Source organism: Vigna angularis, chromosome 1, assembly GCF_016808095.1.
Source record: "Vigna angularis cultivar LongXiaoDou No.4 chromosome 1, ASM1680809v1, whole genome shotgun sequence".
NCBI lineage: Eukaryota > Viridiplantae > Streptophyta > Magnoliopsida > Fabales > Fabaceae > Vigna > Vigna angularis.
This window is the reverse complement of record NC_068970.1, coordinates 26279078-26296254: the sequence shown is the minus strand read 5'-3', so window position 1 is coordinate 26296254 and position 17177 is coordinate 26279078. Positions and strand designations below refer to the sequence as shown.

Genomic DNA, 17177 nt, shown 5'->3' with positions numbered 1-17177 from the left:
GCCATGAATAAAGAACTTGAATCTAATTGAAAGAAGTAAGTCTGATGTGAAATGATGCACATGAAAAATCAAAGTACAAGAATGAAGAATGGACAAATTTAAGTTTATGGGTTACTTTTATTAGATAAATTTAAATTATGAAGGGTAACTTTTTCGTGTGAGATTTTATTTTTCAGGGTCACGGATTAGTTGTATCGCATACAGTATTTATTATTTGTTTCGGTTTTTATTTTCAATTTTACTATAGAAGCCCAGCCAGCTATTAGCTATTGTTATTTTTGTTTCTGATTTTATTTCCCAGTCCATGTGCAAGGATATTTAAAGGCCAACAAAGTTTAATGAATTAGAACACAGTTATCTGTGTGTGCAGCGTTATTTTTTACAATTATGTGACTGGACCACACATGCTACCTAACGTAGATCTGTCTGAACATTGAAAACCAAACACAGCCTTACTAGTATACAAACACAAGACACGTGGTAGCATAAGAGATACTAGTCCAGGTTCAACGCACATAACACAACACATAAAACATTCAGTGTCAGACATCTTTCGATCAAACAAATAAAACATTACAACAACAAGACAAGCAACATGGGAGATGTAGTAGACTTTGCTTTTGTTCAGGCACCAGAACACAGGCCAAAATCCTCAGTGATCGTGGCGGAAGGCATCCCTCTGGTTGATCTGTCTCCCATAAACTACCAAATCGAAGACTCCATCCCAGTTTCTTGTATCCAAGGCTTAGTCAAAGAAATAGGCAGTGCATGCAAGGAGTGGGGTTTCTTTCAGGTGATCAATCATAAGGTGCCTTTAGATAAACGACAGAGGATTGAAGAGGCTGCAAGGAAGTTTTTTGCCCTTGATTTGGAGGAAAAACTGAAGGTGAGAAGGGACGCAGTTAACGTGTTGGGGTACTTTGAAGCAGAACATACCAAGAATGTTAGGGACTGGAAAGAAATCTATGATTTCAATGTTCAGGAACCCACTTTTATACCACCTTTACTTCAACATGATGATGATCAAAGCGTTCAGTTCCAATGGGATAATCGCTGGCCTCACAATCCTCCAGATTTCAAGTAATTCAATACCCAGAGTTTTATTAGGCCATAATATATTTCTGCTATCAAATTTGAGTTTTTAATTTCATATACTGTAAAAAATCTACACCTTCAATTCTCTCTCTATGTTTTATTTGTTTTACAAAGGTGAGGACTAAGTTTGGATTTAAAGTCTCATCATGTACTAACAGAAAAACACTGATCTGATACCAGAGAAGCATGCAAAGAATATGCACAAGAAGTGGAGAAACTTGCTTATAAGTTGATGGAACTTGTTGCCCTGAGCTTAGGCTTAGAGGCAAATAGGTTTCGGAGCTACTTCACACATAACACCAGCAATATCAGACTCAACCATTATCCACCTTGCCCCTACCCTCTTTTGGCTCTTGGCCTTGGACACCACAAGGACACTGGTGTTTTGACTGTGCTTGCTCAAGATGAAGTTGGTGGTCTAGAAGTCAGGAGAAAATCAGATGGAGAGTGGATTCGAGTCAAGCCCATTTTCAATTCCTTCATCATTAATGTTGGTGATATGATCCAGGTATCAAAGTTTTCTCAGATTGGATGCAAATCCATTTTGTCCTTGTGGTAGAATTTCATATTATCTTTCAATTTTCTCTTTAGTTTGATTTTGTCTGTTTGATTTGTCTGTCATTTCATCTTGTATGTTTCAGCCTGATAGCATAGACTATTCTGACTGCGTGTTTAGTTTGATAAGTTCCATGTGAGCTCTCTTTTGTGAATGTAGATTTGGAGCAATGATGCTTATGAGAGTGTGGAGCACAGAGTTGTGGTGAACTCTGAGAAGGATAGGTTTTCAATTCCGTTCTTTCTAAAACCAGCACTGTACACTGATGTGATGCCCTTTGAAGAGTTGCTTGGCGATGAAAACCCTCCTAAATATAGATCACTCAACTGGGGCAAGTTCCGCACGGCAAGAATGCGTAGTAATTTTGCCAAATCCAATGTTGAAAACCTCCAAATTTATCATTTCAAGTTCCCAAGTGACTCAATCGAAGTTCATAATTTGAAGAGTATGTGAACTTCAACTTTATATACATTGTAAATACTTCTAGTAGTTTAACAAATCCATATTTAAGAAACATAATAATAATATCCATCATATAGAATGCATTCTCAAATATTATCCAAACCACAAGCCCACAGAAATACTAAATTGCTTTGGAAGGTATTGAAAACTACTTGAGTGTGCTTCCTCAATTTTTGTTTTAAATGTGAAATTAAGTTATCATAAATCTATTTTTCTTTATAAAATAATGTTAATTATTAGTATTTTATTAGTGGAAAAGTTGAACTCAACCTCTCCTACTTTTTCTTCCAAATTCTCCAAATGAATCTTATAAATCTGAAATATTAGTAAGAAAAATTGAACATACAATCTTTCATACTCATAAAAATCTAATTTTAATGATTCAGTGCTATACAAATTCTCCTAAAATAATTTCAATTATTCAAAAATTTCATTTTATTAATTTATTATTGTACTAATTCTGCTAAGAATAATTTCAATTGCTGATAATACATATTATGCTTTACTTAAGTTTAAAAAAATATTTATCACGATAAACTCTCTTTACGCCTTTAAATTATATTAACAAAAGTTCTCAAAACACAATTCAACATCCTTTCTTATTGAAATATTTGATATATATATATATATATGAAGGCCTGAAAAATAGAGTTTAAAAGGGCAAAAAGGTTATTAAAGCCCATTTAAAACATCCTGGTCCATTAGTTTAAGCATTATGTCTCTCTCTAAAACTCAATTTCAGATTTTCTCTACCTTCTCTCTACCACAACTCTATCTTCTCTCTACCAAATCTCTTCTCTAAACCATTTAATCTCCGATCAGGTGTTGCAAAAACGTCCGCAACGTAGTGGGCTTCGAAACTAACCGATTCATTTCGGGTTCTAAGCTGGTAAGTCCCTCCATGCAACCTCTTCTCCGTTCTTGAACTGGGACATGCATTTTGCTGGTTGCATGTGCCTTAAGCTTTCTCCTTTTCCATTTTTCCACTCCATTCTAGCTCTAAGAGCTGTTTCCATCACCATTTTGGTGGGTTGTAGGGTTTTATTGAGTTCTTGCGGTGAAGGAAGTGTTGGTGTGTTCTTGCGAGCTATCCAGTCAAGTTACTCTAAGGTAAGGGGAGCTAGAATACTTCTTTAAATTGCTTGCATGAAGTGTATGTATATTGGATTCTGAATTGGTGTATTGTTTGGAGTTGTATTTTGCGTTTTGAGTATGTTGTATTGTATGTGTTGATATGTGAAATCCATGAAACTGTGTTGAGCTGTTTGGAATTGATTTGGATGGGTTTGAATTGCTATAATTGACCAATTGGAAGTGATTTAAGTGTGAAATCTGGTATATTTTTGGTTGGATAGAAATTTGGAGTTTTGTGGTTTTTAGGTCACTTTGAGAGTAAGTGAGATAGTGATTTTGGACATTTGGGGTCTAAAGCGCAATTGGGCTGTTGGGACAGTCTTAGCCACTGTAATGTGACTTGTTTGAGTCACTAAATTGATCAAACAAGCCGTGAGATTGGGTTTTGGGTCCCTAGGTTGGGAAAATTGATGTTTTAGAGTTGAATTTGAGTTTTAATCACTTTAAAATGGTAGTAGGAATGTTTAGAATCATTTAGATAAGTTTAATTAAGTATAAAACAAGAATTAAGGGTGTTAGAAGTTAGTAAAAATGGTTAGAAATGGTCATGTTGGATTCTCCTCATAATTATGCAGAGTTTTGCAGAATTCTGCAGAATTATGCAGAACGCTGCAGTTGACCGTTTGGTCTTGTGCTGCTCTCGGTCATAACTGGGTTGGTCTCTTTTGAGTCTTACTAGTTCATGACCGTTTGGTCTCTTAATGAGTGTTCGGTTTTGTCCTGACACTCGGTCTCAAGGCTCTAAGTGTTCGGCCAAGGCTCTAAGTGTTTGGCCAAGGCTCTAAGTGTTTGGCCAAGGCTCTAAGTGTTCGGCCAAAGCTTTAAGTGCTCAGCCAAAGCTCTAACTGTTCGGCCAAAGTTCTAAGTGCTCGACCAAAGCTCTAAGTGTTCGGCCAACGCTCTAAGTGCTCGGCCAAAGCTCATAGCATTCTGCCAAAGCTCCTAGCGTTCGGTTTCTCTTAGTGGTCAGTCCTAAATAGTGTTCGGCCACTTCTTCAAGCTTATCTTTTATGGACCGTTCGGTCCTGTCCATTGGGAAGTGAGATATCGTTCGGTCTCCACCATTTATAGGGTGTTCGGTCTTGCTCATAATGTGTTGATGTTTTTTGTTTGGCCGCCATTTCTATTTATTCCAGTATGCTATTTTGATTAATTGTTCCAGTTGCTTTAAGGGTTTATGTGTGCATTATCATGTTGGTGTTAAAGCTGAAAGTATTAGTATTGGACGTAATTCCATGATCCTCAAGGGAGGATACATGGTGGTGCCCTTTCAGTGTGTTTAGAATGATTTGCATGCTAGCTCAGTCTTGGGGTCCTAGTCTTGTGTGAGGATTGATCCATGTGGTGAGGAGTAGCAGGAGGTCCTAGTCTTGGGTGCTTCTAGTATGACCCAAGGTGAGTGATAACGGACTAACCTCGTGAGTGTGATAGGGTGAAACCCATTGGCAATGGCTTTGCAAAGCAGTAAAAGCCACCATGAGTGCATAACCCGCCATAGCTCGACAATCATTCTAAGTCCGGACGAGTCAAGTTTAAGTGCCACAAATCATGTTTGTATAGTATAGTATATCTGTCTTTACTTGCATGTTGCCTATGACTGTTATAACATGATTTTTATATCTAGCTCACCCTTGCTTGTGTGTTTGTGTTTGCTTGGGTATGCTTTCTTTTGCAATGATCATCCACTTAGATGTGAGCAGAGATAAATGAGGTGCCTCTGGAGCAGGCTTTGTAGGAAGATGATGTTGCTGCTTAGTCTCCTTAGGATTCTATCAGTTATTCCTTATCTTTTGAAATACTCTATTATATTTAAGTTTTAAATTAGGACTCAATTTGGGATAACTATAAGCTTAAAACTTTATTTACAGTCTACTCTAACTATTCTCTTTTATATAAATGTGGACTTACTATGTTATATGATTCTATATAATCTAGGATGTTACAAAATATATATATATATATATATATATATATATATATATATTTATTTATGAATTAGTTGATATAGTCATGAAATATTTTAGGAAGTATTTTGAAAATGTTAGAATGATTTGGAATGATTATTCCACGATGTAAATGGAATTTCTTTAATATTATGCATATTTAAATATCATTCATAAAATTCTCTCTTCAAGGACATTTTTGGTTTGGATCCTTTAAGAATCCTGTTTTCCATCGAACTATTAATCAAGAAGGACCATCTCAAGACATGTATTTGAGGAACATGCTTTAAATAAATCCCAAATCACCATCTTACTCACGATTTTTTTATCAAAGTCCAAATATACAAAAATTCAAAAATTTTAAAAAACTCTAACTTAGAAATGATAATTTAAAAATTAAAATTTCAACAATTTTACCATTAAGAACACATTTTTTTTCTCTGTCATTTATTTTACTTTACACCCAATACTTGTTATTTTTCACTTCTAGACAAAACTTAGTAATTTTAAAACTTTATTCTGAATCAATATTCATATCAACATTAAACCAAAGGAAAAGAACTTCACTAGAAATTAATCAACTCTCTAAATCAAGTTGCCATGAATCATTTCAATGCGAAAACTCTATTTTAAACTCATGAGTTAGTCTTTCGAATTTATCAGGAAATCAAGTATCAAAGAGATCACTCAAGTTATAATGTATATTCACTCACCAATGCTTTCTTAAGTGTTTAGGCTTGTGTTTGCACTTATGTAAACACTACTATAACTTAACAAGATTATAATATTTACATACTTTTGGAAAACATGCATTCAAAGATCATGAAGACTTTTCAAATGTTGTAATATGGTCAAGGCAAAGGTAGGAAAAATTTAGGATATAAAGGCTTAAAAAGTTTGGATAGAAAGAATTAAGGAGTAAAGATTTTGGAAAACAAATATATTATTTTCTATGTTCACTTATTCAGAAAACAATTATCCTTCTTTTTCTACATTTTGTTTCTCACTTTTACTTTTTCTTATCTTTTTATTTTCCTTTCACCCTCTTTTTTCCATGAAACTCTTATCTTCCTTTTTCCATTTATATTACTTTGTGGGTGAGGTACTCACCTACACACTTTATTCATCACTCGTTCCTAACACAATCCATTAGCTCCTTCTTTCATCTTAAGATAAATAATAATATGGTCTTTTTCTTTTCAAGGTTTTGCAATGACTTAAAACAAGAAAACAAGGTTTAAGGCTCAAAGGGGCTACCAATGGATTAATATCAGGGTGGTCTTATTTGGCCAAGTAACTAAAAACAAGAAATGTCTCAATCATATATCAAATAGTGCATAATTACCTAAGTTGCAAAACAAAAGAATCTAACTAAATATTAGAGTATAAACAAAACATGAGCAAGTTACTCAAGAAAAATAGGAATGACACACGATGGTTCATCCATCACAATTAGGCTCAAAACTCACAAGGCTCAAACTCTTTCACAAAAGATTTAATCAAATAATTCTCAAATTAACTCAATTAATAATGTGTAGTATGAATCAATTAGGCTAGCTTCTAATCAATTCAACAATCCATTCGATATAAAACATGACTATTATTTAGAGATTATAATAGTTCTAGTTACTAAATAAAATCCTAAAATCCAATGTCAATATGTTTTATTGAAAACAATAAAATATTTTTGGATGAATTTCTTATAAGACATATTGTGTAAAAGTTTCACCATGTAGAAAGTTAATACTTTCACAATTTTCTCAAAAAGAAATAACAATTTTTTTACGAAAATAAAACAAAAATTGAAAAACAGAAAACAAAAGAAGTCCTAATTAATATTCGTCTCCCCGACACTTATTTCAAAAATTATCTTTTATAGACTTATTTTGGGAAAAGACAAAACTTTTAAAACTTTTGGCTCAATTGACCATATGCCAAAATTTATTTTCTTTAATTTTATGAAATAAAAGTCATTGCGTACAATTTTATTAATTTTTAAATTTTTATTTTTAATAAAAACAAATATTTTTAAAATTTTGTTCCATCAACAAATATCACCACTAAAAATTTATTTTCATTGTTCACATCAACAAACTTGATGTGTGGAGCATGTGACTTCAACTCAATTTCAACATCATCAGATGTCTTAAAATGGTTAATAAGATAATCAATAATCCTCATAATCTCATTTTGTGGGCAAAAATCTATACTTGAAGTAGTTGACTCTGTTGCTTCATCATTAACAAATTCAACAACACCTTTAGTAAAATTTGTATGTCCGTAGACATATTAACATGATGTGATTTTATAGTTGGTTGTTGTTTTGATCTTTTAGTAATATTAGCTTCCATTATGTCCAACCTCTTATTCAATTCCTTAATCATTTTCTTCAATTCAATATTCTCAACACATATCTTCAAAAGAATTTCTAACTCGGGATCATTTAGTTGACGTATAGTCAACTTACTTATATAAGGTGCAGTAGTAAATGTAAAAACTTGTTGCTGATAACCATATGAATCATGTGGTTGTTGTGGATAGTAATCATATTCATTTGAAAATTACATTATTGATTATTTTTATATGAAAAGTTATTTTGCATTTTTGAATGAGGTTTTTTAAAAAGAAATAAGTTGAAAGCTTGTTAAGTAGACTTCTAAGAAAGAGAGGTGTGTTTCAATGGACAACTTAAATACTTTATTTTTCCTTAGCCAAAGTGTTGCCGAACTAGTTTTACAAAATTCCCAACAAAATTCCCCAAACAAAAATTATGAAAAAAAAACAAATTTACTAAATTAAAATAACTAAAGAAAATAAAATAAAATAAACAATAGAAAAAAAAGAGAAAAAGAAAATGTTAGTGATAAACAAAAATAAAATAAGAACCAAAATGATAAAAATTCTAACCGTGCTCCCCAGCAATGATACCAAATTTGATAACACTGTAGTTGACGCGATCAAATTAATACTACTAAACTATAACAACTTTAGTATTGCTAAGATAGTAGCCAACAAAATAGAAAGAGTAAATTCAACCCTATATCGTCTTCTAACAAACACAGAATTACTCCTTAACAAATTAGTTCGTATAAAAATTATACAAAAGTGTTAGTAAAATAATAAAGAAGATAAAGATATAGAAAAGATTAAAGAACGAAGTAACAAAAGATAGAAAGAAAGAAATTTATAAAGAGATTTAAAAAGATAAAAAAAAATGATAAAGAAAATAGGATGATTTCACTAATTTTTCAAAATAGGATTCATCATTGGTTATCTAAATATTATTGTTAGATTATTTATTATCTTAGATTTTAAAATTAATCAATGTAAATTCTCAATTAATTTGTTGGAATTCTCACTCTTAACCAAAGTACATTCTCCATTAAAAACAAGAACTAATCATAGTAAATTTAACCAAAATACATTCTTAATTAAATATTACTATGTCTAATCATGTATATTCTTTTACCTCTTATATCAAATAAAAAGATAATTAACCAAAGTACATTCTTGATTAATTCTTCTTGTTAATGTTTTTACCACTAATCAAAGTACATTATCAATTATTGGCAAAAACTCATTCATTCATATGAAAGTTTCTAACTTTAATCAAAGTAAATTCTCAATTAAAACTAAAAACCCTTAGACTCATATGATTGATATGTTATGTAGATTTAACATCATGCTTACTTGTTATAATGTAAAAATCATTACTTTTACTTGATTAAGAAGCAAAAAACATACATAAAAAGAAATCAACACAAGAATCAGAAGAACAAATAAATTTATTCATCTAACATCAAAATCCAATTAAGAAATTACAGCAAAATCAACCCTACAGGCTTAGCATTCCATGGAATGTTGAAATAACATTTAAATTGAAGAATACAGGGTAGAAAATATGACTAATAGAGGATGGACGAAATTTGAACCCTCCAAAGGGTTCCTTAGCTCCCTAATGTGTTTCCTTAAGTCTCTTTATATAAAAATTGGATTGGGCTTTGTTTTAGGCTTTTCTGTTGTTATAATCTTCTTTATGATAATGTAATGTCTTCCATTATCTTCTAAATAATACAATATCTTCAAAATATATTTGATTATTATGGAGATCTAAAACTATTTGAGAAGATATATGCTAAATTAAAAAAGATTTGGAAAATATTATCTTTTAATATTTATTAATATAGTTAAATAAGATAATTATTTAAGAATATCAAATAAAATATCTTAAGATATATCCCAAATTATTTTAATTATAACCATTTATCAATTATGAAAACCCTTTTAGTAGAAAAAAATAGAGAAAGTCACAAGATCCAACTTTTGTTGCATCTTCCCTCTTCTTGACTTGGCCAAATTGCTTTACCTTTTCATGCTATGCTTGGACTAACTTCTTGTAGTCTTGATTATTTGCTATTCTTGGAATTATTTTTAAGGTGTCATGAAACTTTAACCAATGTATTTTTACATCTCAATGAGCTCAACTTAGTTGCAGTTGCACTAACACACCTCAAAATATCCAAAGAACATTTATGCAACTAAAAAACTATTTTTAACATGTTTTTTATCTCATGCTAAATAAACCCAATTATAACAAATCCTAATTGAAATATTCTATTAATGTGAAAAAATCAATTAAAAATCCAATATTAAAGACTAAATGAGGGTATAAATATGAACTCATAAGGGAGATAACAATTAGTGTAAAATTACAACAACATTATCGTCGTAAGATGGTTAGTGCACATGATTAGACTAATGGCTCTCTAGCTCAACATGTGGAGCCCGTGGCTTAACCTAATATGGTGCAATTTATTGTGGTACCGTTTGCAACTCAGTCATAAAAATGAGTTAGTAGCGGTTACTTATCTTATTAAGAATCTAGATGTTTCTACTTGTAGTATGCCTCTGGAGTCTAATTCCTTGACTGATATGTCTTTTTTTGGAGGATGTCACTCCTATTGTTAATAATTTACAAGGTTTACAACAACTAGATTCATCTCATAGTAGGTCTTAGGTAGTTCCTGATTATTTAACATTTAAGGAATGTTGTTTTGCGAAGAAATTGAAATTAGTTTCTAAATTGACTTATATGCTTGATGAGAAGAATTTTTTTAATACTCAAGAGGATGATGAGCCACTTCAAACTACAAGGAAGCCTAATAAGGTTAGGCCAAAGAAAGTTAATATTAAATTCTCGAAAGCAGAATTTCTAGAAGACACTAATTAGTTTTAAAGACCCTTTTCGGAATGTGAGAGGGTTAACTAATGATAAATGTTTTAGTATACTAACAAATTTGATTATTGAGCTTTAGTTATCTATTGTTTCCTTTTTTACATCAATATATAGAGTTCAACCTATGGAATGATTTTTGTGAAGGACATTATGGATTTAGTGTTATCCATCCACATTTTTAATTAGCTTTTTCATAATAGGTATTTTTTTTTGCTATGTGTGTGATATAATTTTATCATGGATTTGATATGGTTTCCTAATTTTTTTATTTTTTTAATGAAATCTTCATATATAGTAACAATGATACCTAAACTTATTTGAAAATGTAACATTCCAATTTAGTAATATGAAACTACTAAAATGAACATTACATAGGTAATGATACAACAAACTATAGATTTGCGAAGAATGAAATTCTTCACCTAAAGGACCAAAAGCACAACCTACACTTTAAACTTCTCATCTAACTTCCCGTTTAGCCAACTGAAAAGATTGCATCCCTAAGCTTACACCATTAAGGTGATCATCGCAAAAGAGAAAACAATACACAGATAGACAAACACAGAAGCAAGGGTGAGCTAGATATACAAAAATCATGTTATAAAAATCACATACAACATGCAAGTTTAATTCAAAGTTAATGAACCATACAACACCACTTGTTACACTTTACACTTGACTCGTCCGGACTTAGAATGATTGCCGAGATATGGCGGGTCATGCACTCGTGGTGGCCTCTACTGCTTTACAAAGCCATTGCCAATGGGTTTCACCCTACCACACTCACGAGGTTAGCCTATTATCACTCACCTTGGGCCATACTGGAAGCACCCAAGACTAGGACCTCCTGCTACTACTCACGACATGGTTCAATCCTCTATACTTGGGAATGATTGACCATTGTAGTTTCAGGATAACCCCCAAGACTGAGCTTCCATGCAAATCATTCTAAAACACACCAAGGGCACCACCATGGATCTTCTCCTTGAAGATCATGGAATTACGTCTAATAACATAGGGCACCACCATGTAACCTCCCTTTGAGATCCATGAAATTACGTCCATCAACCATACTGTCACTTTGAAACTTAACTCAAGACATGAACAACCAAGTACCATAATACTATCACATTGAATCCAAACATATAACCTCATTGATCATACATTATCAGAAAACAGGAATAAAAAGAATAAAAACAGGTTCTGGGCAAGTCGCTCAGTGCACCAGAATCGTTGTGCGAATAACAAAAACAATGGGTTTTACTCACTCACATTCACTGAGCGCACCAAGCCTGTGCGCTTAGCTAAAGTCCATTCGCTCAGCGCACCAAGTCTGTGCGTTATGCTAAACTGAAAATTTTGTTACACATTATCAGACCCTAAACCCTCGCATAACGCCTCAAATTCGCTATTCGAATTAAACTAGCATTTTCTCAAGCAACCACCATTCGCACAGCGCCTAGATTCGCTATGCGAATCACCAAACAGAGAGCAGGACCCTCCAATCATTCGCTTAGCGCACCAGCTCGCACAACGAATGACTAAAATAAAGAGTACCCTTGACAGGGACTCGCTATGCGAGACCATTCACATAGCGAGTCTGTATAATCTACAGAACACAAATTCTGTAGAATTATGCACTCAAACACCCCTTTACCATTTCTAGGCCTTATCTCCAATTTCTAACACCTCTAATTCATGTTTTACACCTAATTAAACTTGTCTAGATGTTCCTAAACCTTCCTACTACAATTCTAACTTGATTATAACTCAATTTTTTCTCCTCCACATCAATTTCCACAACTTGAGGAACCCCAACCCAAATCTGATACTTTGCACCTATTTGGACCACTTTGGTGACTCAAACAAGTTACAATACACTGGTTAAGTATGCCCCCAACAGCCCAAAAACACTCTAGACCTCAAATGCCCAAAATCACTACCTCACTTTCTCTCAAAATGACCTAAAACCCTACTAGAACACTAAGTTTCTACCTAATCAATGTTACAACAGATTCCTCACCCCAAGCACTTCAACATGATTAATTACAGCAATTAGATATATCCAAAACAATTTACAATCATCACACTCCAATTCCACAGTCATACAGTCCAACACATGTAACTAAATCTTCCCAAACCAAAACACAATAGCAACAACATAGTAGTATAAAACTCAGTATATACACATACATACAACTAATTATAAAGAAGTATTCTAGCTCCCCTTACCTTGGAGTTGAACAGCCCAACTCACAACACCGCTTCCACAGTACCCTACTCGTCGAAGAACCTAAACAGTGCCCTACAACCACCGAAACGGTGATGGAAACAACTCTTAGAGCTAGGATTGAGTGGAAAATGAAAAAGAGGAAAGCACAAGACACATGCAACCAGCAAGAATGCATGTCCCAGTTTAAGAACAATGGAGAACTGCATGTAAGGACTTACCAGCCTAGGACTCGAAATGAATCGGTCAGTTGTGAAGCCCTCTACGTTGCGGATGTTTGGGCGCCACCTGATCGGAGATCCAATGGCTCAGTGAAGAGAAATGGAAGAGAGAAGACAGAGACCTTGTAGAGAGAAGGCAGAGAACTTTGAAGATATGAGTTTTAGAGAGAGATAGAAGGATTGCGCTAATGAACCAGAGTGTTCTGAAATGTATTTTATACTGAAATAAAAAAAAATCTGGTTCTATTAGTCTAATATACTAATTCCCTCTTTTAAATCCCAAATTTTTAGTTTCTTACAAAAAATGTAAAAAAAAATAATTCAAAATATTAAAAAGACAAATTTAAAGAATAAAACTAATTAAATATTTTATTAAAACATAAAGATAAAATTTATTTTTAATTATTTATTGTTATTATAATAATACAAATTCATAATCGAATTAAAAAAAAGTAAATAAATTTTTTAAATCAATTATGTATTAAAAAAACTACTGAAAAAAACCTACTATTTTAACAGCATAATTAATTAGGTCTGTTTTCTAACTTTTTTTATATATATCTTTGTAAAAAAAAATTATAAATGGTATTTATGAGCACCTTAGAAGAAGGTAGGAAATTTTATTATTGTTGAAATGACAAGAGAAAATGAAAGAATTTATTTTTGTTAGGTTTTTATTGACACTAAATGGAACTGGGAGAATAATTTCTATAAATGACATCATAGCTCTCATGTCTTTTCCCTTTCACGCGTGAATTGGCACAGAGACGTAAACCAGATTCATTTGATACAATGATTAATACTACCTAAAGAGTTTCATGATCACATGACTTTTTTTTTTTAAATTTAAATATTGTAAACATAATTAATTGGCCTAATAGGGATTGAAGAGTGCAGTCCAATAAGATACTTTAAACCTCTTCATTATAGAACAATCTAAACCTATATTAATTTGAACTTGTAAATATAACTATTATTATCTCAAGAATGCCAATTTAATAGACGTGATATTTAAAAATATCTTAACTTTCTTATGGAGTGGATAGTCTTTTGCACATCTTTCGATCTCAATAGTAAAGAGAAAAAAAATATAAATTTAACCCATATTCCAAACATAAAATAAAAAAAAAATAGAAAGGAGGGGTGAGATAAAAAAAATTGAAATTTTGAATGTGTAAGAAAAAGGACGTTCTGAGGAAGGAAAGTTATTCCCTTTTTTCTCATGATTTTTTCCTGTAAATTGATATGAAATTATTTTGATACCTTATAAGTTATAGTGCACTAAAAAATGTTAAATCAATTAAAATAAATAAAAGAAGATAATATGAAATTATAAAAATAAATAATTAAATTAATATAATTAATAATAATACGAATACAAAAACATTTAAAAACACAATGAATTAAAACTTTAAAATATTATAATGTAAGCTAGTGTCTTATTTTTCTCATTCATTCTCTCACTAAAATAAAAATTGTTCTCTTTCTCATGCTTTCTTATATTTTTCTTTATTTTTCTTTTCATAGGTCATTCACATCTAAAAAGTCAAGGGGTCAGAAAACATTTCTATCCAATCAGATTTTCAAACAGAATAAATTCTTATTTACTCTTAAAATAAGGTTTTATTTTGTTATTTTCTATGTGATTTTGTCATCATTTTGGTGGTGCTTAGTTGAGAAAAGTGATACTTTTAGCTTGGTTTAACATATCTAAATTTGATTATGTTTGAAAATTTTGCTCGAGGTCCATAGATTTTGGGTAAACTCTAGGTTGAACTAGAATTTTCTTTTGAAATAAAAAATTACAAGTAAGGGAAACTATTTATATAATTTATAGAACTTAAGATTTTCGATGATTGGGAAGTGAAGGTGATATGATCATAAGATTTCAATTTCTAATCAAGGAGGATGATCTTTTGTATAGAAACTGTTAGGATATTTAAAATTAAATGTTAATTGATATACAATGAATAAATGATAGTTTTAGAATGTTTTAAATTGAACAATTTCAATGAGGAGTTGATTTAGCTACTGGATTATGGATGTTAAGATGTATTGTTATTAAATTGAATTATGAATATGATTTTGAAGAGTACAATTAGTTTTCTAAAATTTTCTTTTATATTAGTTTGTTAGTTTAATGTGAACGAAGTATAAATTGAGTTTGAATAATTAAGATTAAATTGAAATGAGTAAAGGACAATGTTTGAAAAAAATTATGATTTGGATTAATCATTTGAATTGTTTGTTTAGAAGTATTTTTAAACTACTTTTGGAATTATCCTTAAAATCTAGTTTGATTGTTATTGAGACGATTTTTCTGATATTTTTGTTTATGAACAAAAGAATAGAAACATAAATCTTACTTTGTCCTAATTTTGCTCAAACAAAAAGACCTTACTCTTTGCCCTATATAAGAACAAGGAAATGGTCTAGAATTACTCTTTGTACAAATATTTGTGTGTGGTATATATATGTATATATTTTGAATAATGAAGAACTGAATTTTTAAGGATCAATTCATGGAAAAAAGAATATACAATACAAATTAAGCTTTTACATTGATCATTCTTTGCTTCGAGTTTGTTCTTTTCTCATCTAATCTCAATTTTGCTCTTTGTGATATTAATTTTGCGTGTTTGACTTTAAAATTCAAATTAGGAATTTATTGAATCTTGATTGATAAATAAACTCAAATTAGATTTCCTCAAGGATAGATAAGTTAATTTCAAAGCTTAAGAGCTTATCCTTAAGTACTACACAGGTTCGGAATATGCTTATCATAAATCATCTTTATAACTTGTTTCTTCCTTAGAAGGGATTTTCACGCTTACTGTTTTACAAAAATAGTTCAGACACTAATGTGTAGGTATTTTAAGCATGATGTCTTACTAGTGTTTGTGTAGGCTTCTTCTATTTGATAAAACACTTCTACCTTTTTGAATAGGTTTTGTCTAGGTTTAAACAATATTTCTCAAGGTACTTATTCTTGCGTCACTTCTCATCAGATGCTTATTTGTGGGGCTCTAGATAGTGTTTGAATTCATCTCATGATTTGTTCTTATTTTGAGCTAATTTTTCTATACTTGTTTTTCATCTAGGCTTTCTTTGTCTATACTTAATTCGTCCAGGTGAATATTATCTCAAACAATATTCTTTCTTTATAAAGAATATTTCATTAAGTATATTTGTAAAACTTCAAAACTTTGAGTTGCTAGATAGTCTAGTTTTTCTGGATGATCTTGTCTCAACAATTCAAATACGATGCATATTAGTTTATGCTTATAAATATGTTCATGACATATGATAATGGATGTTATGTATATTTTTGATAATTATGAATGTCTTGTAAAATGGTAATGGTAATTGTGTATTCAGTTTAAGTATGTGGTAAAAGGAATTTCATGGAGGAAATCCTGATGTTGTGCTTAGTATAATGTATTGTTGTAGGAGTTTCGAAATAGGGGAATGTTTCTGACACTCTAATAACCACCCAATCTCAAGTCGAAAGGGATAATTATGTGGTGAGGAATAGCAGGAGATCCTTAGTCTAGTGTCAATTTGACCATAGATGTTTGACGGATTAACCTTGTGTGGTAGTTTGAGTGGTATGTTGTTTCACCACACATGCACAGGTCTCCCAAGAATTTAACACTAATACATGTATTTGGATGGTCAAGTCTAGAGATTATTTATATATTTAGGTTTTGCTTGATGTGAGAGTTGATATGCTTATTTATGTATTGTTTAATTGAAATGATAATTGTGATATTATGTTTTATATTGTATGAATTCTCCTTTGATACTTTAGCTTATACTTTTGTCTTTGTCTGATTGTGTGTATTTGTTTTCTTTTTTGCAATGATCACCTTAATCGTGTGAGCATAGGAGGAATGTCTCTAGTGAGAAAGTGCTAGGAAGAGATGGAGTTGAGGTATAGAGTAGGACGTTCAATTTCAATTTCTTTCTTTTCATAAAGACCTATTACACTATTGGTTTAGTATAATATCTCATAGTCATGTAGGATTTAGCTATCTTTTGCTATTATAAGTCATATATAGATATTTTTAGTAATGTCTTATAATTTTTCTTTGAGTTAGCTACTTTGTAATATTGATGGTGTGATGAATCCAATGGTAATTAGATACTATGAAAAATTGAGATGTTACATGAATTTTTCTATTGATAAAGAAGTTTATTATTGAAAGATTAATGTAAAATTTGTTTATGAAAGAAACATTATGCTAATAAGTTAGTTAATTTAGTTTTTATTTATAAGAAAATATATGTAAGTTAATGT

At 31.3% G+C, this 17177-nt stretch overlaps 1 protein-coding gene across 3 annotated transcripts; it reads left to right on the top strand.

Annotated features, from left to right (window-relative positions):
* The first annotated feature begins 514 nt into the window (after positions 1 to 514).
* On the top strand, positions 515 to 16896 carry LOC108334761 (protein DMR6-LIKE OXYGENASE 2). Of its 3 annotated transcripts, none has more exons than XR_008247659.1 (6): positions 515 to 1080; positions 1276 to 1603; positions 1811 to 2096; positions 2936 to 3002; positions 3151 to 3223; positions 16766 to 16896. XR_008247659.1 is itself a non-coding variant. In XM_052874548.1 (5 exons), the coding sequence occupies exons 1-4, from the start codon at positions 596 to 598 to the stop codon at positions 2959 to 2961; spliced, it is 1125 nt and encodes a 374-aa protein (XP_052730508.1). In that variant the 5' UTR covers positions 515 to 595; the 3' UTR covers positions 2962 to 3002; positions 3151 to 5157. The 3 variants fall into 3 exon arrangements, 1 of the variants encoding a protein (XP_052730508.1); XR_008247658.1 differs by lacking the exon at positions 16766 to 16896 and adding an exon at positions 4938 to 5147; XM_052874548.1 differs by lacking the exon at positions 16766 to 16896 and having other exon boundaries at positions 3151 to 5157.
* The last annotated feature ends 281 nt before the right edge of the window (positions 16897 to 17177 follow it).

Coding starts and splice junctions, on each gene's coding strand:
- LOC108334761 (XM_052874548.1), top strand. CDS start 596: ATGGGAGATGTAGTAGACTTTGCTTTTGTTCAGGCACCAGAACACAGG. Junction 1,081..1,275: donor CACAATCCTCCAGATTTCAA/GTAATTCAATAC, acceptor ATCTGATACCAG/AGAAGCATGCAAAGAATATG. Junction 1,604..1,810: donor ATGTTGGTGATATGATCCAG/GTATCAAAGTTT, acceptor TTGTGAATGTAG/ATTTGGAGCAATGATGCTTA.